The sequence below is a fragment of the Apis cerana genome, linkage group LG1 (genome assembly GCF_029169275.1).
Source record: "Apis cerana isolate GH-2021 linkage group LG1, AcerK_1.0, whole genome shotgun sequence".
Lineage (NCBI taxonomy): Eukaryota > Metazoa > Arthropoda > Insecta > Hymenoptera > Apidae > Apis > Apis cerana.
This window is the reverse complement of record NC_083852.1, coordinates 394,732-418,719: the sequence shown is the minus strand read 5'-3', so window position 1 is coordinate 418,719 and position 23,988 is coordinate 394,732. Positions and strand designations below refer to the sequence as shown.

Below are 23,988 nucleotides of genomic sequence, written 5' to 3'. Positions count from 1 at the left end.
TCCGAGATCGTTTCTCGCCGTCTCAAATATAATCAAATTTCGCGATTCGAAAGAGAGTGAAGAAGCAAAAAAAGGAAAAAAGAAACGATAAACACGTTGGATCATGCTCGCTATTGGAGCGAGTTTCGAAATTGCGATGGCCCTAATTGGTGATCCGTTTCACGGATCTTGGTTGGATATGCGACGAGGCAGAGGACGATGCTCCTCCGCCAGAGGAGCCAGACAATCGCCGTTTTTCCCCGGCCAGTCATCGTCGGACTCATCCCTAATAAGGAGCAATCACGTCGCAATTCCGTGACCCGCCTCTTGCAAACGCGTCCGCTGTACTACCTATACGAGATCGTTACTTCACCGATTTCGTCCCCAACGACTTCTTCGAAAGCCTGGCTTTACACACTCGGTCACTTTCAAAGAAGCCAATGTAACCAAACCGGTATCGGGCTACACGCTCGCCGCGGATTTGATCGAAACTCGCTTCGGCAAAGAAATTATATTCGCCTCGTTCGAGTCCTTGTTCGCGTCCCTAACTCGTTCACCGGACAACTTTCTTTAATTCTCCGACAACAACCAGTTATCTTGGACGATTTACGAACGAGTAGCTTGTTGAGTAATCGAAACGTCATCGATTCGAAGCAAATTTTTAAATCCTTCATCGTCCCTAAAAGTCGGAATTTTTCTCGAATCACGTATAGATTCCCAGATCAACATCGACATCCTAAAAATAGGAATTTTCCTAAAATATGAAATTCTAGATATAGATTCTCAAATCCTTGGTCGACGTCCCTAAAAATCGAAATTTTAGAATTGCAGTGTCCATCAGGGATGGATGGAATTAAATAGGAAACAGGTGAGATCGGAGAGGATTGATTCGTCATAGTTGTCGATACGACACTCGGATCGTGAAATATCCTTGACGCGAGGTCTCGTTTTACGGGATCCACGTCGAGTAATACGAGACACGAGGAAGGAGATCGATGGAAGGAACGTGAAACGAAATGGAAGTGGGAGAGGGATCGGTCGGCTTTAAGGTCGGCACCGATGTGACGTATGGGGAGCGCGTGGTCATTTCGGAAATGGCCACTTCGGATGGCGTCAGGTGGTTCGAGAAGAGAGCGTTATGAATGAATGGACGTTTCGCGTCGTGTGTGACGTGGACGCGACGGGACGGCAACGAGGGCAAAGTTGCACGTGCAATTTCTCATGGGAAATTAAATGGGCGGCCCTTCGGCTCATAAAGCGAACGCAGCCACGATGCCCCGCCATTTTAGGGAAACGCTGTCCATCGTGAAAAGCGACTGTGAAAAGTGGCTGGCCGGCTCGTCTCGTTTTTACGCTAGCCTGCCTCCGCGTCTTTCGCGTTAGATTTCCAGTTTCCTGCAAACAACTCGCGTAAAATACGCGCGTTTCGCTCTTTCGCTGCTTACGTCGCTCATTTTTCTCTTTTTTCCTCCTGGACCTTTTGCCAGGATATTATAAAATTTGCCAAGTTTTTGAATCAGAGGACCGGTGGAACGAATGCGAATGTCTCGAAAATTTCAGGAAGGAAGGGAAAACGCTCGAAATTTTCCAACTTTCAAGCGTATACCGAAAATTATTTTCGCCAGAAGAGGAATAACTTAGTATCGTATTTCGACCTTGGAACGATACGCCAATTCTTTTCGCGTGGCGCAAAGACTTTTTCTGTTTCCATCACAGGGATACGAAAGGAGTATCATTTTTCGACCAAATTCTAATTTCTCATCGCGAATATCGATCGATCGTTACGCGATTCGTAACAAATTCACCAATTACGATACGATTCGCCAAGACAACAAGCAGCGATCGATTTGTCCTTCCGAGTCAAATCGATCACAATAACGCGGAGAGAAACCACAGAGGATACGAACGAAGAATACGTGGTGGTATCGATGCTTCGTGAGCAGGTACGTGCTCTCTCTCTCTCTCTCTCGCACAATACGAACGCGTCGTTACGCGAACGCGGCGATGGACGAAGAGGTTGGCAAAACTTGGTCAAGGTCAGCCCTTGGAAGGCACCGACCAAGCGCGGCGACCCTAGGACCCGCGCGAAAACCGGTGCGTCTCGAGAGGAGGATCTGCTCCTCCGTCCGCTCCGCGAAGAGGACGGAATCTGGTCGAACCAGTGTGGTCGAATGTCGGCTCGCCCCTCGCGGCTGCCACGACGCGCTTTTATCTTTTAAAAGGTCGAAGAGGGAGAATAAACGCGAGAGCGAGGCAAAGTAAGGAACACGGTTGTTGGTGGGGAGGAGACACTGATCGTGCATGCCACCGACCACAGTTTGAAAGCAACCTTCGTCATGATCGCGTCAGCCTGCCTCTAGTTGCCCCACCTCTTCGGAAAGCCGAGCCGTCCGCGCGCGTCTTTCTACGCTATATATCCCGCGGTGGATACATCCGCTCGACCAGTTTTCCGTCCCACATTTTCTCGTCTCCGCGTCCGTCCGCTCCGGCATGCCGTTCGGAACCCGCCCGGAGCCTGGTCTTCGCTGAGGAAAAATTCGGATCTGCACGGATTTGAAGGAAGAGGAGCCGATTCGCCCTTTGTCCGAGCCGAAGATACGACTCGCCGGATCCGGGGACACTGGAATTTGGAGACAAATGTGAGCGACTCGAGGAGGAAGCGAAAGGAAAGCGAGGGGTCGATCGAGGAAGATCGAGATCCAGATGAAAGTGGGGCACGGGTATAACGGTGTGCCGTGAACGATGTGAGGAAAGATCTCCGCGTGGAAGAATCGAAGGCGATCGATCCGGGTGGAACAAGGCGGCCTTTTGTTCGCCGCTGGAAGATCGAGGGTGGTGGTGGTGGATCGCGGATAACATGAGCGGAGGGAGGAGAGTGTGGAGCGTGTGGCCGAACGGGCCGAAGCGTGATCGTGCGATGGTATGGTCGGTGTCTCTGTGCTGTTTAGTATTTCTGGTTGGCAAGGTGGAGAGTGCACCGCCCGGGATATGCGCGATGGACGGGTGCAACTGCACCGTCAAGGCACACCGTTGGATTAACGTCAAATGCGTCTTCTCCAACGACCAGGTGAATCGAACAAACCTACGCAACCCAGACGACTGCCTCGCGATTTCGTACGTCCAATGCTCCACGCTGCGCGTTTGCCGTTTCGATCCACGACCGCCATGATAACGAACGCTGGAAACGTGCGACGCAAATGCGCGCCCGATGACTAACTCTCTCCTCCTCGCCTTCCCAACCTCGCGCTCTCTTCGCGTCTTATAACTTAGCATCTCCCGTTACGATCTTTCTCGCGCGATCTAAAAATGGAGGCTCTTAGCGGTGCCACGCTCTAGCCAAATAGCGCGCACCCGTACCGCTTCTTCTTCTTCTTCTTTTTCTTCTTCTTCCACCGAGGGAACAAAGCCTTTTCTCCGAAAATTACGAACGATCGGTTTCGAACGAGCGATTCGCTGCGAATGGAAGTTTTCGAACAGAATCGTCGTCGTTCCAAGGTGAACGTCCGCCTCGATCCTCGACTCTGGACGGTGAAAGTTTTCGCCACGGAGAGAGATTCGGTTCGAAACCCGGCGTGACAAATCGTTCGATCCGCGTGAACATGGCGGTGGGAATCGAACGCGCTATTCGTTGCGTCCTTCGCGAGCGCACGTTTGCCTTATTATTTCCACTCGGTCGTTCCCGTCTCGGTTGGACGCGATCCAACCGATCCACCGGCCGATCGTATCAACCGTAGGTCGTATCGCTGCGCACCTTTCCGCCGACTGCTTCCCCCTCGCCTTCAATCGAGAAACTTCCGCGAGAACTTGGGAATCGAGTTGGAACTCGATGCACCGGCCGCTCACCGGATAACGAATTGCTATTGTTGTCGGGCGGCGTTTCGATACGCCACGTTTTCCACCGGTGGTCGAAAATCGAATCACGGCTAAAGATCGGCTCGCGAAATTGGCCGCTTCGTGCGAATCGTGGAGAGTGGAGCAATTCGATTACGTTGAACGCGAGGTGTACAAGGATGATTCGTGCGCGATATGTAAGAATTTCCCGGAATTTTATTCGCGAAATGAATCGATGGCTCGGGAAAAAAGAGAAAAAAAGATCGGTAACCCGTCCTGGAATTAACGACGGTCTAGATTTCTAAAGTCGATAGGTCGGGTTAAGTATCGATGCAACGTTACGCTTCTCGACTTCGAACTGGGCCCCCGTTTATTCCCTATCTTCCCGTCGATCTGAGAACTGCGCGTGGAAAACGCAAGGATAACCAGTTTTACGTAACGTTTGGCTTGGCAAAAATATTGTTCACGCTTCGTTAGCAATTTCTAGAATATCCGTTGAATTCCCTATCAAACGACGCGAAAAATTTCTCGTCCATTTTTCAAAATCCTTTCCTTTATTATTATCATCGTTATTATTATTGGATTTAATTTAATATATCGCGTCGTTATCTTCCCTCTTTTCTTTTTCTTTTTTTATCCAAGTAACGGGCTCTGTGAACTGGCTATCAAGCCGACTACGTTTCGTATCATTGAAAGTAATTTCTGTCGATCCGACAAACGCCTGACGCGACACGCGTAGGCGTGACACGCATTGCAATGTATACCGGGTGTTGTCTTTAATCGTGAACGAATAAAGAAACGAATCGTCGATCGATCTTTTTCCCTTTGTATTCATCGCGTTCGGGGAAGGGAGAAGTGAGAAGGAGGAGGAGGGGGGAGAGAGAGGCCGTATACGATATTCCATCCCCGGTTCAACGACACCGTTCCTCTACCACGAGTTCGTCCACGAAATATATTCTTCCTAATCGAATCAGATCCAGCCACGACGTCACTTATCGTTCCAACGTCGTTAATTCTATTTACAGGGCTGCTGCGATTATTCGCGTTAAGCTTTCTTTAATAGTTGGACTCGGCGAACAGGCGATCGATTCGAGGATGAATGAATGAAATACCAATCCCATTGGACGGTTACGTCATAATTGCATTTGCACTTGCATAGGCGCTGTTTGCAGTTGCATCACTCCTCGAATTACCGTCGCCATCCAACTTTCGCTCTTGACTCTGTCCCTTTCTTTTCTCTTCTTCTCTCTTCTTCCTCCCAGATCCGATCTATTCCAACAAGCTTCCTACGTCCCGAATACGAAATCTCGGCACTCCCGATCCCGGAAACGGATAACGGGACAAGGTATCGGGAATATTTTCTCGGCGAAGCGACAGACGATGGATTCGGACACATTTCGGGTTGAACGCGGACAGAGGAAACTCGTGGCACGAATACCCCTCTCTCTCTCTCTCTCTCGTTTATACATTCGTGGCGAGGTATCGGGGCGAGCCCCTTCGTAGATGGTCGCGATAGGTCCCACCACGAAATCGTTCGCCTAAACCTAGTCGGCTTCCGGCGCGCGCGACTTCCGGCCGAAGGGTTGACCGAGCTCTCTCCAAGTCGATCCCGCGGAGGGAGGGACGCGTGCATTTCCTCTCCGCGCCTCGCCGCGCACGTTCTTCATTCTTCTCTCATCAGCCTTTATAAACCCGGCTCCCTTCCCGATCCTCCTCCCGTTACGGATTTGAAAAATCGCCGATTAACCTTATCGCGTACAACGCGGGTGTACGACGCCGGCCGTTGACCGTAAATTGGCGCGGCGCAACGATTCCAGTTATGGAGTTATATAGGCGGACCTTGCCTCTCCCCCTCCCTCCTCCTTCGCGATAAACCTTCTCTCCACCGAGCCTTTCGAATTCAATCGCTCGCCGGATATCGCCGAATCACGCTCGATTAATAATAGCGCCGATTGGAGAGGGGAGGGGGCAGTGAACGCCGATTGATCCCAACTTCCCCCTCCGTGTTCGAAACGAAAAAACAATAACGACTCGTCCGGTTACGTGGATCCAGCAGGATCAGTGAACAAAGTTGTGCGGACGCGATTCCTGAAAATGCCAAGTTCGTGACCTCGATTTGCACGGATCCGTGCGACAGTAACGATAACAAGAGAAGAATAATTGGAGGCGATACGACCAACACCTCTCCTTTTATATATATATATATATATTATATATATATATATCGCGGTGTCGGTCGTCGAACGCGATCGTCGGTTGGATTAATAAATTGACGGGGTGTCGGAGGGGGAGGGAGGGGCCGCGGTGGGAATTTCATCCGTACAAAACGGACCACGCGATGGCGAGAGAACACCGCGAGAGAAGCTCGAGCTCTCTGACCGCTATCCAATCCTTGCTCCGCCTCAATTTATTCACAATAGGCTCTTTCAACGAATTACACTTCGGTCCACGACGAATCTCTCTCTGGGTGTTACCGACCCAGTCGACATGCGGTAATCATGCGGGCGCGTTGTGTCGCGCCACCACGGGATGCGAGGGGGAAAAAATTACGGGTGTCGTTTATCGTCCGGATCCGGCGCTCACCCCCGCCCCACCTTTCCTTCCTCCGATCGCCGATCGACGCGCCAACGCTTTCGAACCCCGTCCGTGTTCCTTCTTTCTCCAGTTCGTCGAAAGAAAGGAATCGTCCAAGACTCGGCGCGATGATCCTTCGAAATCGAAGGAAATCCTCGATGACCAAGCGCAGGACCAACCTCGATAACCTAATAAACGGCCCGGATAGAGATTGCGGCACGCAGCGTATTACGCGCCGCGGTGTATCCCCGCAGGGCAGATATATTATTATTTTAGGACAGGGCACGGCGCACAATACGTGCACGCGCATCTGGCCCGATTGCGGTTTGCCCGGCTTTGTCTGGAGAATTCGCTCGGGGGCGTAGATATAGCCGACATCCTGCTTCGTTCATTCCCGACGATAATTCTCTGTAACACCCCGCGAGCACACTCGAGTTATCGCGATTGGCCACACGTGCGAAGTGGCCCATCCAGCCATTCCACTCTCTCTCTCTCTCTCGTACGCGTCCAATTTACCGTACGCGCTTGCGAAATCGTACGGATTACTCACCAGTTCTTTGCCACAGTTGCCCGGGGATCGCGAGAAAGAACGGCCTCGCGATAAGGCAAAATTTTCCCCTTTGACTTTATCGATAATGCCACGCCGATTTTCCACTCTTTCCCCCGATGTAAACGAAATTACACGTTAGATTGTCAAGTCGAGACAAAGGAACATGCGATTTTCAATGCACCAGTTGATTCGATTGCTTTTGTTTTATACGGCTATTGTTACACGTGTCGATAGGAATTTTAATTTAATTAACAGCTGGCTAGACTTTGTTCCTAATATCTCGAGATTTACGTTTGAATTTTACGTTTCTTTTTTTTTTTTTTTTCAATTTTTTTGAAACTTATTTTCGCGATATATTTTCGATCACGTTTCCAGGAATACGTCGCAAGAGTTGCTCGTCCATCCTTTAGAACGCGAGATTCTAAAAGTGAGAGGACGCGAGAGGAAGTGTCGCAATCGAAACCGTATGCTTTATGCACCTACATATATGCCGTGCCATATATACGTGCCAGCCCTCGTGACTAAATCTCTCAAAATTCCCCTCGCACCAACCATCGTGTCGAATCGTAACAGTTTATGCAAGATCTCGTAAATGCTTCTCCCATGCAATGCAACCTCGCGTCAATAATACCGTCGATAATTTTCAATGTTCCTACGTTGAGTTTTGAAACGCCTATATATCCTACTATTGCCAAATATATCTCCACCTTTGTATTCGTAAACTTTCTTCGTAATTTAAGTAAGAAGTGTGGCGCGTATCGTAGCAGGTGTCGCGCAAAATAATGTCACGGTAACTATAACGCGCAACCTTCTCTCTCTTACGTTATTACGTTCACGGCGTGTGCTCGTCCACACCGCGTAACCACTTCGCGTTTTAAACGTATCTCGAGTCTTAGATACGAGACACCTACCTTTCCCGACACCGCACGACGGTGGCACGCGGTCGTGGAAGAGAGATATATATATTCGAGGGGCAAAGTTGAGCAACGCCGAGGAGAGAGCGCCGTTACGCGTTCCTCTCCTCCTCCGTTTCATTCGATATTATCCGCGTTTCGTGTTTCTCGGAGGAGGGAGCTAATAACGGGCTCATTGTTTCTTGAATTCTCGAGCCGAGATCGCGATGACCTTGCCTCGCGATGACCCTTGGCAGCTGATCCCAACTTCTTTCCAACCGTTATTTCCGTCTCAGACGCGCAGCTTTTCAACGTTTTCACGGTTGATCGAAATTCGTTTCGCCCGAGTTGTACGTAGGAAACGTACGGAGAGGTTATGCCACCGTTTTTGTAAGATCTCGTCTTACAGCTCGTCTTTGAGAGTAATTGAAATTTTCGTGTCGCCGTGTAGTTAACCATTCGATCTTATCGTTCGAATGCTCGTCGTTGCAAAGCGACGTTGATTTGAAGGCAAACCTGCTGACGCTCGCTATTACATGCAAGCAGATTTAAACTTTGAAACGATGCTCGACGTTCGCAATCCGTTCGATACAACAGGTGTCGAGCTCGCGAAATACCCGCGATAGCAACGCTGCGTTTATCATATCCGATTAATTTTTTACAAAAATACAAATCTTCTCGAAGGAACGAGCGTTGGAAAGCGAGGAAAAGTCGGCGATGGGACGATCGATCGAGTTATTATATTACACGTGGACGAGAGAAGCGGCGGCGGCGTGCAACGAATATCCACTGGCGCTATCTACCGGTTGCGTATGTCGAACCTACAGAGGAAAAGTAATTTGACGCGAGAGCCAGAAGGCCTGCACCGGTCGTTCCACGAATTAACTTCCGGCATTCCCGTGACGAGCGGCCCGCTTCGAAATTCGCACGCTCTGGCCCTCTCACGCCCTCTCACGCTTCTGTGCAAGCGCGTGCAAGCGTGATGCGGTGGTTTTGCGGTCTGCTCGCGATCTTGATGATACCATATATTTTAAATTTTCTCGAATCTGATTAACTTACATTCTGCTGCAACCGTGTTTATCTTCTTTCGAATGTGTCGGATCGAATTTCCAAGATAAATCTAACGGTTGTTATCGTTATTTTAAGGGTAAACAGGGGAGGAGATAACTAAGACTAAGAATTTAAGAAATCGAGAGAAAATCGACGCGAGAACGCGTTTCACGGAATTTCACGGATGACAGGATGCGACTTTGACCGATGCTCGCAAGATGATCCATCGATCGGACATTGAACCTTCGGCTACGTGGCGTCTCTCGTTTCGAACGTATCGATTCGCAATATGATTCGAGGTAAACAATAGCTAGAAATTGGAAGCATTTTCGAAAACATCGTCTCGTATTTCCATGTAATTCAAATCTTACGCAATGTTATCGCGGTTTGGCTCGGTGAGACAGGCGTGGACGTGTCAAGTTTAAAACGGAAGTCGCTCAACGCTTTGCGGTACAATCTTTTTTCCATTTGTCGTTCGCGCTACCTTATCCATTTGCCCCTCGATTCTTTCGATTTTTTCGTTTCGGTATCGACGTTGTTCCATTTAATTAAACGCATCGTTCGTTTTTCTTTTTTTTTCTTTTTTCCTTTTCGTTCCACTTTCTTCTGCAAGTTTGCAGCGCCGTAATACGCATGGACGAAGTAATAAAATCTTTCTTCATCCGTAGTATTATTTCCGCTGCATTATCCACCTTTCCATCTTTCGCGTTTTTTTTTTTCTTTTTTAATTTCGTTTTGCTGCACTACGTTACTATTACTTTTTGATTAAATTTTTTCCATTTAATTTTATTGGAAGTAAACTGGAAAAAAAATATGCATCGAAAAAAACGATAAAAGTCTTCTTCACCTACTGTAGTTCGCGTTGTTTGCTTCGTCTTATCAATCTCTTTATCTCTCAACTTTCTTTTTATCTTGTCTTCGATACGCAAGCGTCGTTGTTCGATTTAAATTAAATTTATCGTTGAATCTGTTTCTTCTTTTTTTCTTTCCTTTTCGTTTAATTTCGTTTAATAAAAACGAAATTTTCTAAAATCAAAATTGTAAAAAACCGCATTTCCACTTTACAAAGATGTATTTTACGCGCGTGAAACAATCCGCACCAACGAGTATTATTTGTAATCGAGGTTAAAGCTTAATGAATCGGAAAATCATCGGCTGTAACAATTTTACCAACGATACTACCAATTCGATCGCATCGAGACGTGAAAATTGTTCGATTCTCGCTTCAACGATCTTTAACTTTTTTTTTCCCCTCCTCTGTTTACACACAAAACGTTATATAACATTTTCTTCCTTCCATTTGTATCTTCATTCGAACGTTTAATCGATGAAATGATCGATCGGTGAAAAGAGAAAACATTTATCACCGTTTTACCGTTTCACGAATTCGACGAGATTAACAACGAATAAGCGATTAAAATGTTGAAACTGGTTTCGAAAAGAGCAACCAGTTTTCGGAGCCTGGCGTGGGATAACTTTCGTTATCCCGTGCGCGATATCCCGCGTTTCGTTCTTTAAATACGCTCGATTGGTCGTGATGACTTCCTCCTTTTTTTCTGCGTCAGCTGGAATTTTAAATTCGACGCAGCTTCCGGGAACGGTAACCAGACCCCTTTTGCGGTTTCGTTCGCTCGGTTGCAACTGTGTCAAGTAACGATTCTCGAACGGAGCGACTCGACAAAGAGAAACTTTCGACATCTCGGCGAGAAGGATTTACCGGGGAGTTGGAACTCTCGAACCCTGACTTCTTCACCCGACCGTGCGATTCCCTCAAGATCCACCTCTTTCTCCTATTTATTTCCGCTTTCTCGCTCTGCCTATCTTCCCTTCCCAACCTTTTCCTCCATGTTTGCGTCTAGTAACTCCAATTCTATCACTTTCCCGCCATTCTTTCTCCTTTGTTTTCTTTATCTTCGTTCCTTCCTCCGCCGCAAACAGACCTAATTCCCTTTGAACACGGTGTTTCCAACGATTCTATTCCGCATTCGATACACTCCCTTTTGCGATTTCGATTTCTCGAAAACGAGATCCACGAGACGAAAAGTAAATTAGAAATTTTGGAATCCAGTTTTTCACACTCTTTTGTAAGCTACAACAAGTAAACGTTCGTAAAATTGATAACGAAACAAAGAAACGTTTTGATAACGTTGTTCACCTTTTCTCGCTCGTGAATCACGCACAGATATAATATCGTTATCTTTAACGTTAAACGCTCCGTAATATGTATTCTGGTATACATATATTCAGACTTTGATTCTTTCGAAAAAAAAAAGAAAAGATAGAATTGTTGTATATATATTCCTTGTTCTCGTTCAATTATTTGTCCATACGAATCATCGAAGAATAAAATTTTTTGGAACGTAGAAAAACGAAACATCGTAAAGGCGCAATTATCAGGAATTAAACATGGCGTATAACGGATAACTGTTGTCAATTTCCCAACGAAGAAGATGACATTTGCCAAGAGAGGCGTGGAGAGAAGTTAACCGAATCACGAATAACTCGATTACAGTTGTCTGAATTATAACTACAAACACCGACTATCCTTGAGAGAGAGGGGAAGATCTGTTACTAGGTTTGTCCCTAGGTCTCTTCAATTAGCCTCTGTACTCGCGGCCAACTTCGTCGCCGACGCAAACTTTCGAAAGTTTCATTGTTCTTAAAGCGACTCGACTTCTCCGTTTCTGTCGCGTCATCGCGAATCAGCGCGAAAATTATCGAACCTGCCTGCGATCCCTTTAATTCCCATCCAGTAGGAAAAATTCTTTCAACAGAAGCTCTTCTGGAAATTCTTGTTATTTCAGCGTAAAGAAAGAAAAACACACACACACGCGCGTTATTATCGCCGTTTTATCACCGAAATAGTTTCCGATAAAAGTCAATGTCACGTCTGATTCAACTATTACATTTCGAGAGGAAACGCGTGTTCTTCCAATTCGATACCTTTATCTTATCATTCTCCAACCTTTCTCGCGTTCCTTTCCACGATCGAAGCATACGATCGAGCATATTTTCTTACGAACGATCGATCCGATCTCCTCCGAAATAATGGAAATAGTTGCGCACAGGTGGAGGAAATATTCGAATTGGATCGAAAGGGAAGGAAGAGAGTAAGCTTTTGTTTCCGCGACCGAGAAAAAATTGATTCGCGCCGTACATAAAGCCCCCCCCTCTCGGCTGGAACCGCGCGATGCAATCCGCAATGGGAACGCCATTGTCGGTCGTTCGTCAATTTCGATTCAGGTGGCGGATCGCCGATAGTTCGTGACCGGACGCCTTAAAAGCCCCGCCGCTTTTTGCTCTCGGCCATTCGCGACACGCGTCCTCCTCTCCCCCGATACTTCTTAATTATTTATCTTCTCGATCGAGTATTTCTTCGACCGTATAATTTTCGGGGATCGAAGGAAGCGCCTTCTGCTTCCGCGCTCGCTTCGTATCCGACCGCGCACCTGCTGGCTTTAATGCAAATTCTTACCGGGAGCTCCTCCTTTTTCGAGAATCTCTCTCTCTCTCTCTGTCTCTATCTACGATCAAAGTCCCAGCAGTCTTCCAACCATGCAACTTTAATTCACTTCCGCTTCGATTTATCCCCGCAATTTAGGAGGGAGGTCTCCATTTTAACGCCATTTCTCCACGTGGCCTATTTTTCCACGGTGAATAACGCCGGTTACGAGATCCCGGCGGTGGATAAACGTCTGGTTAATCGCAGATTTGATTCATCCCTCGTTTGTTTCTACTGTTTCGCCGTCGATTTCGATTTTCGCGACCCGAGGCCGCCGCATCCGTCCCCCCTCCACCGTCTCAAATCGTTTATTTACCCGCCGGGCACCGAGCCACCCTCCTACCGTTTCCAGGGGACTCTCCGCATTCCTCTCCTCGTTTCTTTTCCTCCTCCTTTCCTTGGGCGGTGATCGCTTCGCGCAACCACGCTCCAAGAAAGAGAAACGTTTCAAGGAAGAAACCTTCGAAACGCGAGAATCCTTGGGGTTAAGGTCTCTCTCTCTCCTCTCCTCTCCTCGTTTACGAACCGACCTCTAAACTCGATTATTACCCCAAGATTTTCCTCGCCACTGCCTCCTTATTTCCCCTCGTATACGGTATCCATCCCTTTAAGAATTTTTTCTCCCCCCTAGCGTGGCACGATTGCGCTCGAGGTTTCTTTAGGAATCCGTCAATATTTTTATATTTTCTCTTCCTTCGATTTTCTCTCGAAACATTCGTCGCGTCATCTTAGCAAGCAAGATATATTATTGTGAAGAGGGAGGCATTTAACGATCCAGGATCTATACGTACGAAATGCCACAATTAATCGAATCGAGAGTAGAAGCAATTACGGAGAGTCTAAGCACCGTTCATAATTCGGCTGCTCCCTTTGTGCCAACTGCGACTAGATGCAGAAAATAGCCGACGTTATCCCCGTTCCTTTGAGTCAGCGCGCGAAATGGAAATGGAATTTTAAGAGAGTTTCTTAGTCATCGATCGAGCATAGGGAAACGTGGACGGTGCGTCCTCTCGACGATGTATCCGTCCACTTACGCGAACGAGAGAACAGTTTTTCCCGTTCTTCTCTTTATTTCGAAGAAATAACGCCCCAGCTGTTCTCCGCGCCGGATAATCTGACGTCACCGATGCACCCCGTGAAAACGTTCCGAGTTACCCGAGTCATACGTTACGGGGAATCGTGTTTATAAACTTTCCACGCTCTCTCTTTCCCCTCTTCTTCCTCCTCTTTTCCCCCCACTTTTGAATCCGATGAAATTTTCACGACCTCTTCCATGATTTTTAGAACAAACAGCGTGCAACTCCGAATTATTCACGCAAAAGTGTAAACAACTTCCTCTCGATGCTTCCAAGTCTTGGTTGGTTTTTCGATTCGCCACGTTATTGAGACAAAATTTGGAGGATTTGGCGAAGCAAAAAAAACGGATCGCGATGAAATTCGGTTTACAGCGAGTAACGGTCGAAGCGTGCGATGCAAAAATTGCGGTAATAAACGGAATGTAATTGGACGGTTCCGTTTCGAGTTCATTCGTTAATGGTGCGACGGGAGTCAGGAGTGGTTAGCAGGAAGTATTCGTATCGCCGCGCCCTGTCCTCGATCGGTGCTCGTCACGCGATCGAGCTACATCTTTCGCATAAAACGTAATTTCAGCTACTCCCTGCAACTTCGTTCACTCGTTTCTGCATTCCAAGCTTTGATCCTTGCTTCTACTTACTGCCAACGAGGAAAAAAGTAAATACGAGATTCCTTCACGAATAGAAAAGAGCTCCCTTCGTAACTTCGTTTCGAGAAATTTTCACGATCGTTCCGATGTTTCGCATTTCGTCGCGAAAAACAATTCGGCCTTCTATCGAACAAACGAATCTTCTGCATTCTGCTTTTTCCCTCCTCCTATAATCGATTCGTTTTTCGGATAAAAAAAAGGCGAAGGGTGAACGAAATAGCGCAGAGACGAGACGGGACCGCTCCTTTCGAACGTTTCTCCTCGAAAATAGTAGCACCTTACCGCGCGTCCGTTTTCCACGAAGCCGACGTGGCGGAACGCTACCAGTAACACACGCGCTGCTCTCCTAATCGGGCAACACAATCGGGAAACAAGCCTCGCGTAGTAATTTCAACCGACTTCCAGCCACGCTGGCCCCATTGTTCTCGCGACAGATTCTCCGACATCCTTTCCATCCCTTCCCTCCCCGCCCTCGCTCCAATTAACGTTCGCGTGGGCGTTAATCCGCGCAACCAGCGCGTCAAAGTCATCACGATCCTTTTCCACCTGAGCTCTTCCTCATTGAGAATTCGAGGCGAGCCTTTGATTCCTCGGGATCGGGAGGAAAGACTCTAATTTTTCAATTATGCTCGGGGAATGGAGGGAATTCGAAAGTTAGTCGAACGGTATTAAATCGAAGACGGAAAGTTTACTTCGTTACGTCTTTCTCTTTCTCTCTCTCTCTCTCGAAATTAAAAGTTGCGAGTTTTTCGTTAATGGAAATGGATATATCGCGCACGGAAATACGATATAAACGTATAAATGGAAATGATTTTACGTATGCTTTTAACGAATTATTATTATTCGATATCAGCGCTGTTCGCGTAGCGAAAGGATTACTATGTACGTATGTATATTGTTTACAATTATTTTTTAAAACAACACGGACGAGGAATGGATACGTTAGATTCGATTTCCTTTCGAAATAAATCAAAGGGAAATAAAAGAGGCTGGGGAAGAATTTTAAATGCAGCCACGTGACGGCACAATTTACAGGAACGGAACGTGGACAATTGTTTAATTATCCTGGTCGAACACTTTCCTCGAAAGAGTATCGCGTCTCTTTCCGGCGAGCCGCGGAACGCATTACAATGAATCGTGTCGTCCCTTAAGGAGAGGGATCGGTCGGCTTTCGTTCTCTCTTCGAATCGATGCTGCGATATCTCGCGAGCCAAAATTATCTTGCACGATAACGAATTTAGCCGCGCCGCGCCGCGAAGGTAAAAGAGGAGAAGGGGGAGGGGCAGGCTTTCCTTCGAAACTCGTTCGGAAACGAAACGCGCGGATACCGAGAATAGCGCGACCAGAAAGATAAACAAATGGTCGAGAATTCCGCTCCCGAGAAGAGGAGGCCTCCACTCGGCTCGGAGTCGTTAGAAACCGGTTTCAAATTTTCTCTCGACCGCTATCGATCACGTCGAATAGATTTTCCCGAAAATGCGTTCTTCTCGCAACAGGCGCCCTGCTGCGGTCCGCGACGTGAGGCGAACGTTTGTTGAACGCGAAAATATCGATTATTTATCGTGGCAGCTATCGTGCCGCCATTTTTCTCGGGGACCGACCACGGACCGACGATCGTTACAATCTTCCCCCGTATTACACGCAGCATGGAAAGAGCTCGGGGGATACGAAGGGTATTAAGGGATTACAGCATCGTCTGGCGGAGGCTTAGCCCGAGAACCGACGCGACACCTCGATTTTGTCGTTCGAGCCTTAACTAAATACCGACTCGAACCACTCCTCGAGAACAGGGCTCGCTTTCCGATGGACGCGACGAACGTGGAGGATACGTGTAGGGGCTCGCCTCTATCTCGAACCTTTCGAAAAAATGGGATTCCAGACGCTCGATCGCCACATTGTGCCCGTCTATATATATATATACGTATAATACATTCAGTGTCGCCGTTCCATCGCGATGTTGTTTTCGTTGCAACGAGTTGTTTTCTCATGTAAATTTCCATCCTCGTTTCGGCTTACATAGGCGTGGTGTCGAACGTCGGTTCGCCACGGATTTTTAGAGAAACGGACGGGTTCGTCGTAACGCTCTTCCCAAGCTTTTCCAAACTCTCTCTTTCTCTCTGTTAAACTCGCTCGTCTTTTTCGCAAAGATAAACTCCGCAACGGCATGAATATAAACGAGCGTTGTCGGTTCGCGTTCGGGGAATCGGAGGAAAAATGAGACACGGCCGATCCGAGCGACAGGCGTGCTCCATTTTTATATCCCGGCGATTTGAAAATTTTTAGGAAAAACCTGTTTTTCCACCCATTTTCCACCATCCGCTCCGTGAATTTTTCCCGTGCTCGGTTCGCGAATCGAATCGACCAATTCTCTTCGATTTTTCCACGTTCGCATTTCCGTGGAAAATTGATTTCCCCTCCCAGTCGCTCCCTCCGGTAATTGCTCGTACACGCGACTCGTTTGCAACGAGTTGTGGTTTAAAGGGAAGGCCGAGAAACAGCGGAATTATTGCTTGGCATGGCGTTCGAACATTTCATTAAACTGGCGCGCTGACAAACGTGCGGGATAGCGGGGAACAGGCAGGAAGCCGACGTCAGCGGAAGTACTTTTAAAGGTAACTCGTCGTGGGCCAACAATTTCGCTCCCTCTCTTTATCTCTCTCGCTTTCACGAGAACGTGATTAGTATGTCACGGAAAACGCGCGAGAATGTCTGTGTGTGTGCGGGCGCGCTAATGACGGACGGGTTAATTCAATTCCCCCCTTCCATTCCGTTTTCCTTTATATTTTCCAACGATTCGAGCGAAATTCGATCGAACAGATCCGAACCGTACGCGCTTTTCCAAGATTTCAGGGAACGAGGAATAAGAGAAATAAGAGGCGATTCGATTCCTTGCGCGTACGCGTGTACGCATTTCGAATGCGCCCACTTCTCGCGTTTCGTTTCGCATTCGTTCCCTCGCTCAAAGGGAACGTCGTTTCCCGTTCCACTTCACCCGAGTCCGAGACGCGATATCGATATCGATCGTTCCGTTGTTACGTAATAAAACAACCGTGCACGAGAAGAGACGCGTACAAAGAGACGAGCATAACCTTGGACGAGCAGTCAACGATGATATTTCCCGTGTATTTCAATCGCGTGATTCATTTCCCGCGTGGATTCGAGCGCGAAAAAAATATTTCCGTCTCATTATCGATCCACCTTTCGAGAGAGAGAGAGAGAGAGAAAGAAAAGAATACACGATGTATATTTCGATACTGTTGCCGAGTTGCGAAGATCGTAATGCGGATTTTGAAGAGGAATTGTCATTTATTTAAAGGAAAGCGGATGCGATATCGGTTTAAATAAGAGAAATCGAGGATGATTGAATTATTTAAAAAAAAGGAGACGACGAGTTATTACGTACAATCGCAATGTTCGTTCGTACCTCTAGGTATTCTTGACCGTCTCGGATCGTCTCTCTTTTGTTTTTTTTTCTTTTCTTTTTTTTTTTTTGTTCTTTACCACTCGTTTTTTCCACCCAGTTGCCGTTCCAGTTGCCTCTCTGCGATTCAACCTAATAGAAATTCACTTGTTGATTTTCAAACGCGACACAGGGCAAAGGACTTCCGTTTCATTATGGAGATTTTTAACTATCTAATTATTATTCATCGCCGCCCGAGTCGTAACACGCAAATTATTCCGAGAAATTATTCTAGGGAGTCTATTAAAATCCCTCTCTCTCTCCCCCCTCCCACTTCCCCATTCTTTCCTCTCTTTTCACCGCCGCGGAATTACGGGCGAAAGGTATAGCATTATCCCATCGAGAGGGATGATATTTGCAATTACACAAATTTTATGACGGTTGAAATTGAACTCTCCTCTCCTCCGCCGCGGTGGGAGATCCATCGTCATCTGTAGCTCCAATAAAAATGGAAATATTCTCAACTCTCCTCTGTTTGACGCGCACCCAATTACAGGTCATCCCGATTTTACCCTTTTCGTTTCTTTTTTCTTTTTATTCTCGGCAAATATGTACGAACCGTCGCGTCGTCCGATCGATAAACATTTTTCCTTGCATTTTAATCGCCTTCGAAACACGCATCAAACGATCACGCGCCTCGACACGCGGCTACGTCGTCTATTCATACCGCGTTTGTATATTTATCACGTCACCTCTCGATTCCGTATTCCCGTAGAAATACGTATAATTTATATCCACCCAGCCGTTTTAACTCGCGTCCTTCGCCCGACCGTCCCATTCGAAATCTAGAATAAGATCTCCCGATAAATTTCTTCCCCCAGCCTTTTCCCAAATTTTCTTACCGCGAAGAACAAAGAAATATCTCTCACGAACGTTATAATTTCATTTCCTTTTTTCTTCTTTTTTTTTTTATGGTCGTCAGGACGTGGAATTACTGGAGGGAACGATTCCGTCGGAGGCGATGGAAGTCGAGGTCTCTCATTGCAGGGAGTTGAGGATCCAGTCGGGCGCTTTCGCGGATGGAGCACCTTTGAAACGCGTTCACGTGTCCGGGATCTACAGCCTGGTGGCAAAGAGACAGGCGTTTCAGAACTTGAGCGCCCCTAACACGCATCTCGAGGTGTCCGAGTGTAACAGCGTGATCCTGGAAAGCCACGCGTTCAGGAACTCGCGGGGCACATTGAGCGTTTCGATATCCAGATGCAGAAACGTAGGGATCAAGCCGAACGCCTTCTCCAGGCTGCTCTGGATCACCGTCAGGGAGGTGCCGACCCTCGAGCTGTCTAGCAACGCGTTCAAACTCGAAGCTTCTCAACACGGAAGGCATGGACCAGCGACCAAGGTCATCTATCTATCGTTGATCAAATTATTTTTTTTTTTTCTTAAATCACGCGTTTCATTCCTTTTTATGAATCGTTTATAAAAAGGATTTATTTATTTCTATCCCTGTTGGACGCGTTCGCTTGGGAAAATTTGGCGATTGGCCGAATATAGTGGCCGGCGCGACACCAGTTTCGAACGATAATCTCCATTTCTCGAATTCCCTTTGCGCAGATTATGTTCCAAAGCGTGAGAATCACGGAGTTGCCGACAGCGGTATTCCCATCGGCGGTTGCAGAGGTCCGCATGGACGATATCTGGACAAAGGTGATCCGCAAGAACGCTTTCTGCGCCATGACGATCTTCAGCGTGACCATAAGCAACGCGTCGATCCTGGAGATCGAGACTGGAGCGTTTAGCGACAGAGCGTTAATCCACAGCCTCGAGTTCGTCGACGTCAGATTGAAGAGTATAGAGAGAGGAGCCTTCCGGGCTGGCCACGACAACCTCACCATACAATATTCAAGGTAGAGCCCCTCGTTTTCCTTTGTCTCGCTCGTTGTTTGATCAGAGAGATCTCCCATGTTTGCGTTCCTCCTTGCGATCGTCGCGTAGCTACGTCGCTCCGACCTGCCGTTTCCAACCGTTTCGAAAACCGTGCAACGCAGAGGGAAATCCCCACCGTTTCCTTCCCTCCGATCTCTGTCGAGAAAAATTAATTACGGCGCTCGATATCGTTCGATGCCTTTTCGACTCGAGCGAGACGACTCGTCCGCCCCTTCCTTTTTTTCCACGCGCAAACAATTCAAAGCAGGCAAACTGCTTCCTCTCGCGTTCGCAGGCTGTCCGAGGTGGATACCGGCGCTATCGACATATCCGCCGCTACCGTGAGCTTCAACAACAACGAGTTCCTGAACCTGCACCAAGGCGCGATCGTTCTCCACCAGTGGAACCACATAGCCATCGATTACAACCTGTTCGTCGAGTTGGAGACGGACGCGATCACGGCAGAGGTGGACGCGACCTCGGCCCCCAACTTCGAGTTCTCTTTCACGGGGAACCACGTGGAGAAGGCGAGGGCCGGCTCGTTGAAGTTCGCCGCGATCTCTCAACGAGTGAACACGGCCAGGGTCGGCAACAATTACTTCAAGGAGCAGTGCAGATGCGGCCTGGACAATTGGATACGGGACGTGACGGGGAAGAACAGCTCCGTTTCGTGGATGATGGACTCGAGTTTCTGCGTGGTCGATCAACTTCTCGACAAGTGTTTCAATCTGCCCCAGGGCTACATGTCGATGAGAAACTTCACGAGGATCATTTGCGCGCCCGGGGATCACATCGTTTGCGAGAAACCGTCCGCGAAACCCGAGCCAACCGTCAGCCCGCCGAGCGTCGGCCCCCACGTCTATCCCAGGCACAAGGGTTACTTCGACGTGGAGATGAGCGATTCCGAGCAATTGCAACGCGAGAAGAGGATCATCGTTGTGATTTGCGTGCTGGCAGTGTTCGTCGTCCTGGTGGTCATCCTCACCTCTGGAATACTGTACATGCGTCGGAGCGGCGTCTGCCCCAAGTTGACGTCCGGCCACTTCGCCAATCTCACCGGCTGGTTGTCGGCCAGCGGTGGAATCACGGCGGCCACGTCCGCCAGGTCGATATCCAGATTGAGCGTGCACGAGTACGCGGGCCTTCAGCCGGAGACGCGGATTCTCGACGTGGAAACGTCCCAGGCCGAGGAGGGAACGGAGGAGGAGGAGGAGGAGGAGGGAGAGGAGGGCGGAGAGGAGGGGGGTGCCGAAGGATTGTACCCTTACACCGAGAACAAGGCGACGCAAACGTTGCCCGAGGAGTTGACGGAGGAGTACCTGAGGGATCTGAGGGAGAGGTTGAACGATCCTGACAATTATAACCAGGCGAGGGACATGATAGAGCATCTGTACGATCTGATCAAGGTGGAGGAGAGTTGCAACAACAACAACAACAACGACGACGACGAGGAGGAGGAGGAGGATCGGCGAGCGTCGGGGAGGGGAGGGGAGGAGAACGCGTACGACGTGATCGAGCCGAGGCAGAGGAGATCGAGGGGAGCGGCGAAGCCGTCCGTCGTCAGCGTGGGTACGAAAGCTCCCTCGTTGGAGAAGCTGTTGCCGAGCGGGATACTGGTCAGGCCGCCTCTCACCGAGTACACCGAGCCCCGGGATCGAAGGGCCAACGAGCAGAACCATTTGTACGCCGAGCTGCCCGGTGACGAAACCGTTCCCAGCACCAGTCGCCTCTCTCAACCGATCCTCGCGACCTTGGCCGGCAGAGCGCCTCAACCGTTGCCGCCGGACGTCGTCAACGATCATCTTCTCGTCAACGATCATCGATCTCGCTCGACCAAGACCGAGAATCAACGTCAAAGGCCAACGGACAACGGTCCCAAGTTCGAACCCCCTTCGAAAAGTCAGGGCAGGCCCATGAGCTTCCTCAAGGCTCTCGGCGAGAGTATCCTCCAAGTCGGGTCCAAGTCGACCACCAGCTGCAACAGCAGCAACAACACCACCACCACCAACAACAACAACAACAACAACAACAAGAGGCCCAACTCGTTGCTCTGCGAATACGCCGAACCGTCCGACGCCACTGCCCACTTGTACTCTGAACTACCCGAGCCGCAAGCCTCCGCTCCAACGAGCAAGATGGCGAACAGGCCATTGCCCACCAAACCCGACCAAGATTCCGTGAACGTGGCGAGGGCATAACGGACGCCCTTCGTCGATTGTCTGTGATAATATAAAGTAGAGCTGCGAGAGACTATTGTTCGCGTAAATCGTGCTCTCTCTCTCTCTCTCTCTCTCTCTCTCTCTTTTTCTCGTTTCTTTTCCTAATAATTCGTTCGTCCAGCGATACGATGAATTCGCGGTGCCGGAGCGCGAGTATCGTCGAGTTTAGTCGGGAAGAAACGTCGAACAGTGCCAGATACGATCAATAATCGATCGATTAATTTTTTAACGATATTAGTTTAATATGCTTTTGTAAAAAAAAAAAAAAGAAAAAAGAAAAAACAAGTGGAAAAAGAAAAGAATAGGGAAATCTTTCAGGAAGGATGAATCTTGTTTCGTTGTACGTTTCTTTTTCTTTTTCTTTTTTTTTCTTTTTCGTTTATTACGGAACAACGAAAGACGAGTTTTATTTCAACGACTGGCCCGAGATGTATCATAAATTTATATATATATTTGCTTCGTCAGGTATCATTAAAGGAATAATTCATATTTTTTCTCCTCTATTTTTTTATTCCCTCGTCTACCTGTTCCCTGACTCGAGGGAATTATCTACTATTATCTGCGTATAGATACATCCCAATAATTCCCAATAAGTTGTAATTTCCTTTAGATCTTATTTTTCTCCTCTCCTTAAATCTCGGTGGAAAAAACGTTGCAGAAACAATTATTATTACTATCATTATTATATCGGAGAAAAGGTAGAAAATTCATTTTGCCACGATGAAACCACGAAACCTGGTCGCCGTCTCGCATTCGCAATTTTATCTTCCCCCGCGAGGGAAGCTCGTACAGTTGTCTTACATCCACCGAGTTTATAAGTCGCAATTACAAACCTCGTAAATATCTTACATCCGTAAAGTTTCTCTCTCCGCATTTTCCCTTTGGGCTAATTCCACGACCACGAGTTTCGCTACTTTTTCCTTCGCCAGTTTTGTCGCGAATATCGCGCAACTCCAATAACCAGCTTCTTCAACGACTCTCGTAATCGCTTCGCACGTTCGCATGTGACCCAGAAATCCACTTTTCCCTTCTTTCCACACGTGGCACGGAACATTCACAAATCTCGCGATACACGAACTATATTTACTTTTCGCTTCGTTCTCTCTCTCTCTCTCTCTCTCCCTCCCTCTCTCCTTTTCCTTTCTTCGCAAACTTTTCAAACTTTTCGCTTCTTCGATCCGAATTTTTTCCAAAATTTCCAAGAGCTTCACATTTTATCCGCTCGAGATTCTCGCGTTCCTCTCGGTCGAGAACGCGAGGTTCGGGTTCAGGGGTCGACACGGATATTTTTTTTCCTCGTTCTAGGCAACGCAGTGGTGCTCGATCCGACGCTCGACTCCCGTTTCGTAAACGAGGGAGGGAGGAAAGGAAGGAAGGAGCGAACGAAGAGAACAGTTTCGTTTCGACGGCTACCGAACACCCCGAAAAAGATATTCTTAATCTCTTTCGTTCTCTCTGGGCGTAGTCGGTGTATATCCGCGGCGAGACCAAACTATTCCACGAAGAATGCAAGAGGAGCAAATAGAGGAGGCGGCTAGCTGGGGCGGGCTGGGATGCAGCTGTTGATGTTCAAACGGCTGTTGCCTCTCTCCTTGTCTCTTTCATCCTGTGTTTCCTTCCCTCTCTCGCCCCCCCTTCTTTTCTCTCTCTTTCTCGTCCTCTTCTTTCTTTCCGTTCTGATCGCCGGTGAAAAGCAGAAAAGTTTCGACGAAAAGGAAGAGCACGGGGGAGTAACATCGGGGAAAATTCTGTTTCGCGAGGATGGCCGAGAGAAATATCAAGCAACGAAACCTCGAGCTACGTGTACGCCGGGAAATTAATTTTATATCGTTCTCTAGAAATCTTTTCTCTAGAAAATTGTTATACGCTACTTTTTCGATTACGTGTACGATGCAAAAAAAGGAAAAAAGAATATTAAACTTCCGTCAAACTTCTTTTCGTACGATCGAATTATTCGATTAACGATATGAAAATATATCGCTTCAAGGTTTCGATAACGACGACCCGATATTCGTGAAACGCGTCCGAGCGAAATTAGACGAGCGAAATTCCCGCGGAAATCACGGAAAGTCGGCCACCCTCGAAATTGAACGGACCCACCTCCTCCCTCCCCCTGCTATTAGGGACAATGTAGCGTGAAAACGTTTTATCGAACGATCGCCAGAGATCTCCTCCGTACCGTAGGAAAATAAACGCGAAATTTCTCCCACGACCGATCTCGAAACGTTCTGTTCAAAAGGTCTCTCGGGTCCGCGTTTTATCACTCGCCACTTTGTCGACGGGCCGACGTCGCGATACCGAGTCGATTTATATACCGGCCGATCATCCTATCTCGCTCCTC

The 23,988-nt window shown here is 48.0% G+C and overlaps 2 protein-coding genes across 19 annotated transcripts in view; one reads left to right on the top strand and one right to left on the bottom strand.

The window, feature by feature from the left end:
- LOC107992715 (E3 ubiquitin-protein ligase MYCBP2) overlaps window positions 1–23,988 on the bottom strand; it is a 175,394-nt gene that overhangs the window by 11,686 nt on the left and 139,720 nt on the right. The window lies entirely within an intron of this gene.
- Window positions 1,628–22,136, top strand: LOC133667068 (uncharacterized). Of its 3 annotated transcripts, none has more exons than XM_062083045.1 (4): window positions 1,628–3,046; window positions 18,485–18,904; window positions 19,117–19,409; window positions 19,724–22,136. In XM_062083045.1, exons 1-4 carry the CDS (start codon window positions 2,837–2,839, stop codon window positions 21,624–21,626), a joined length of 2,826 nt encoding a protein of 941 aa, XP_061939029.1. In that variant the 5' UTR covers window positions 1,628–2,836; the 3' UTR covers window positions 21,627–22,136. The 3 variants fall into 3 exon arrangements, with proteins under 3 accessions (XP_061939029.1, XP_061939041.1, XP_061939037.1); XM_062083057.1 differs by having other exon boundaries at window positions 2,342–2,618; XM_062083053.1 differs by lacking the exon at window positions 1,628–3,046 and adding an exon at window positions 8,992–16,714.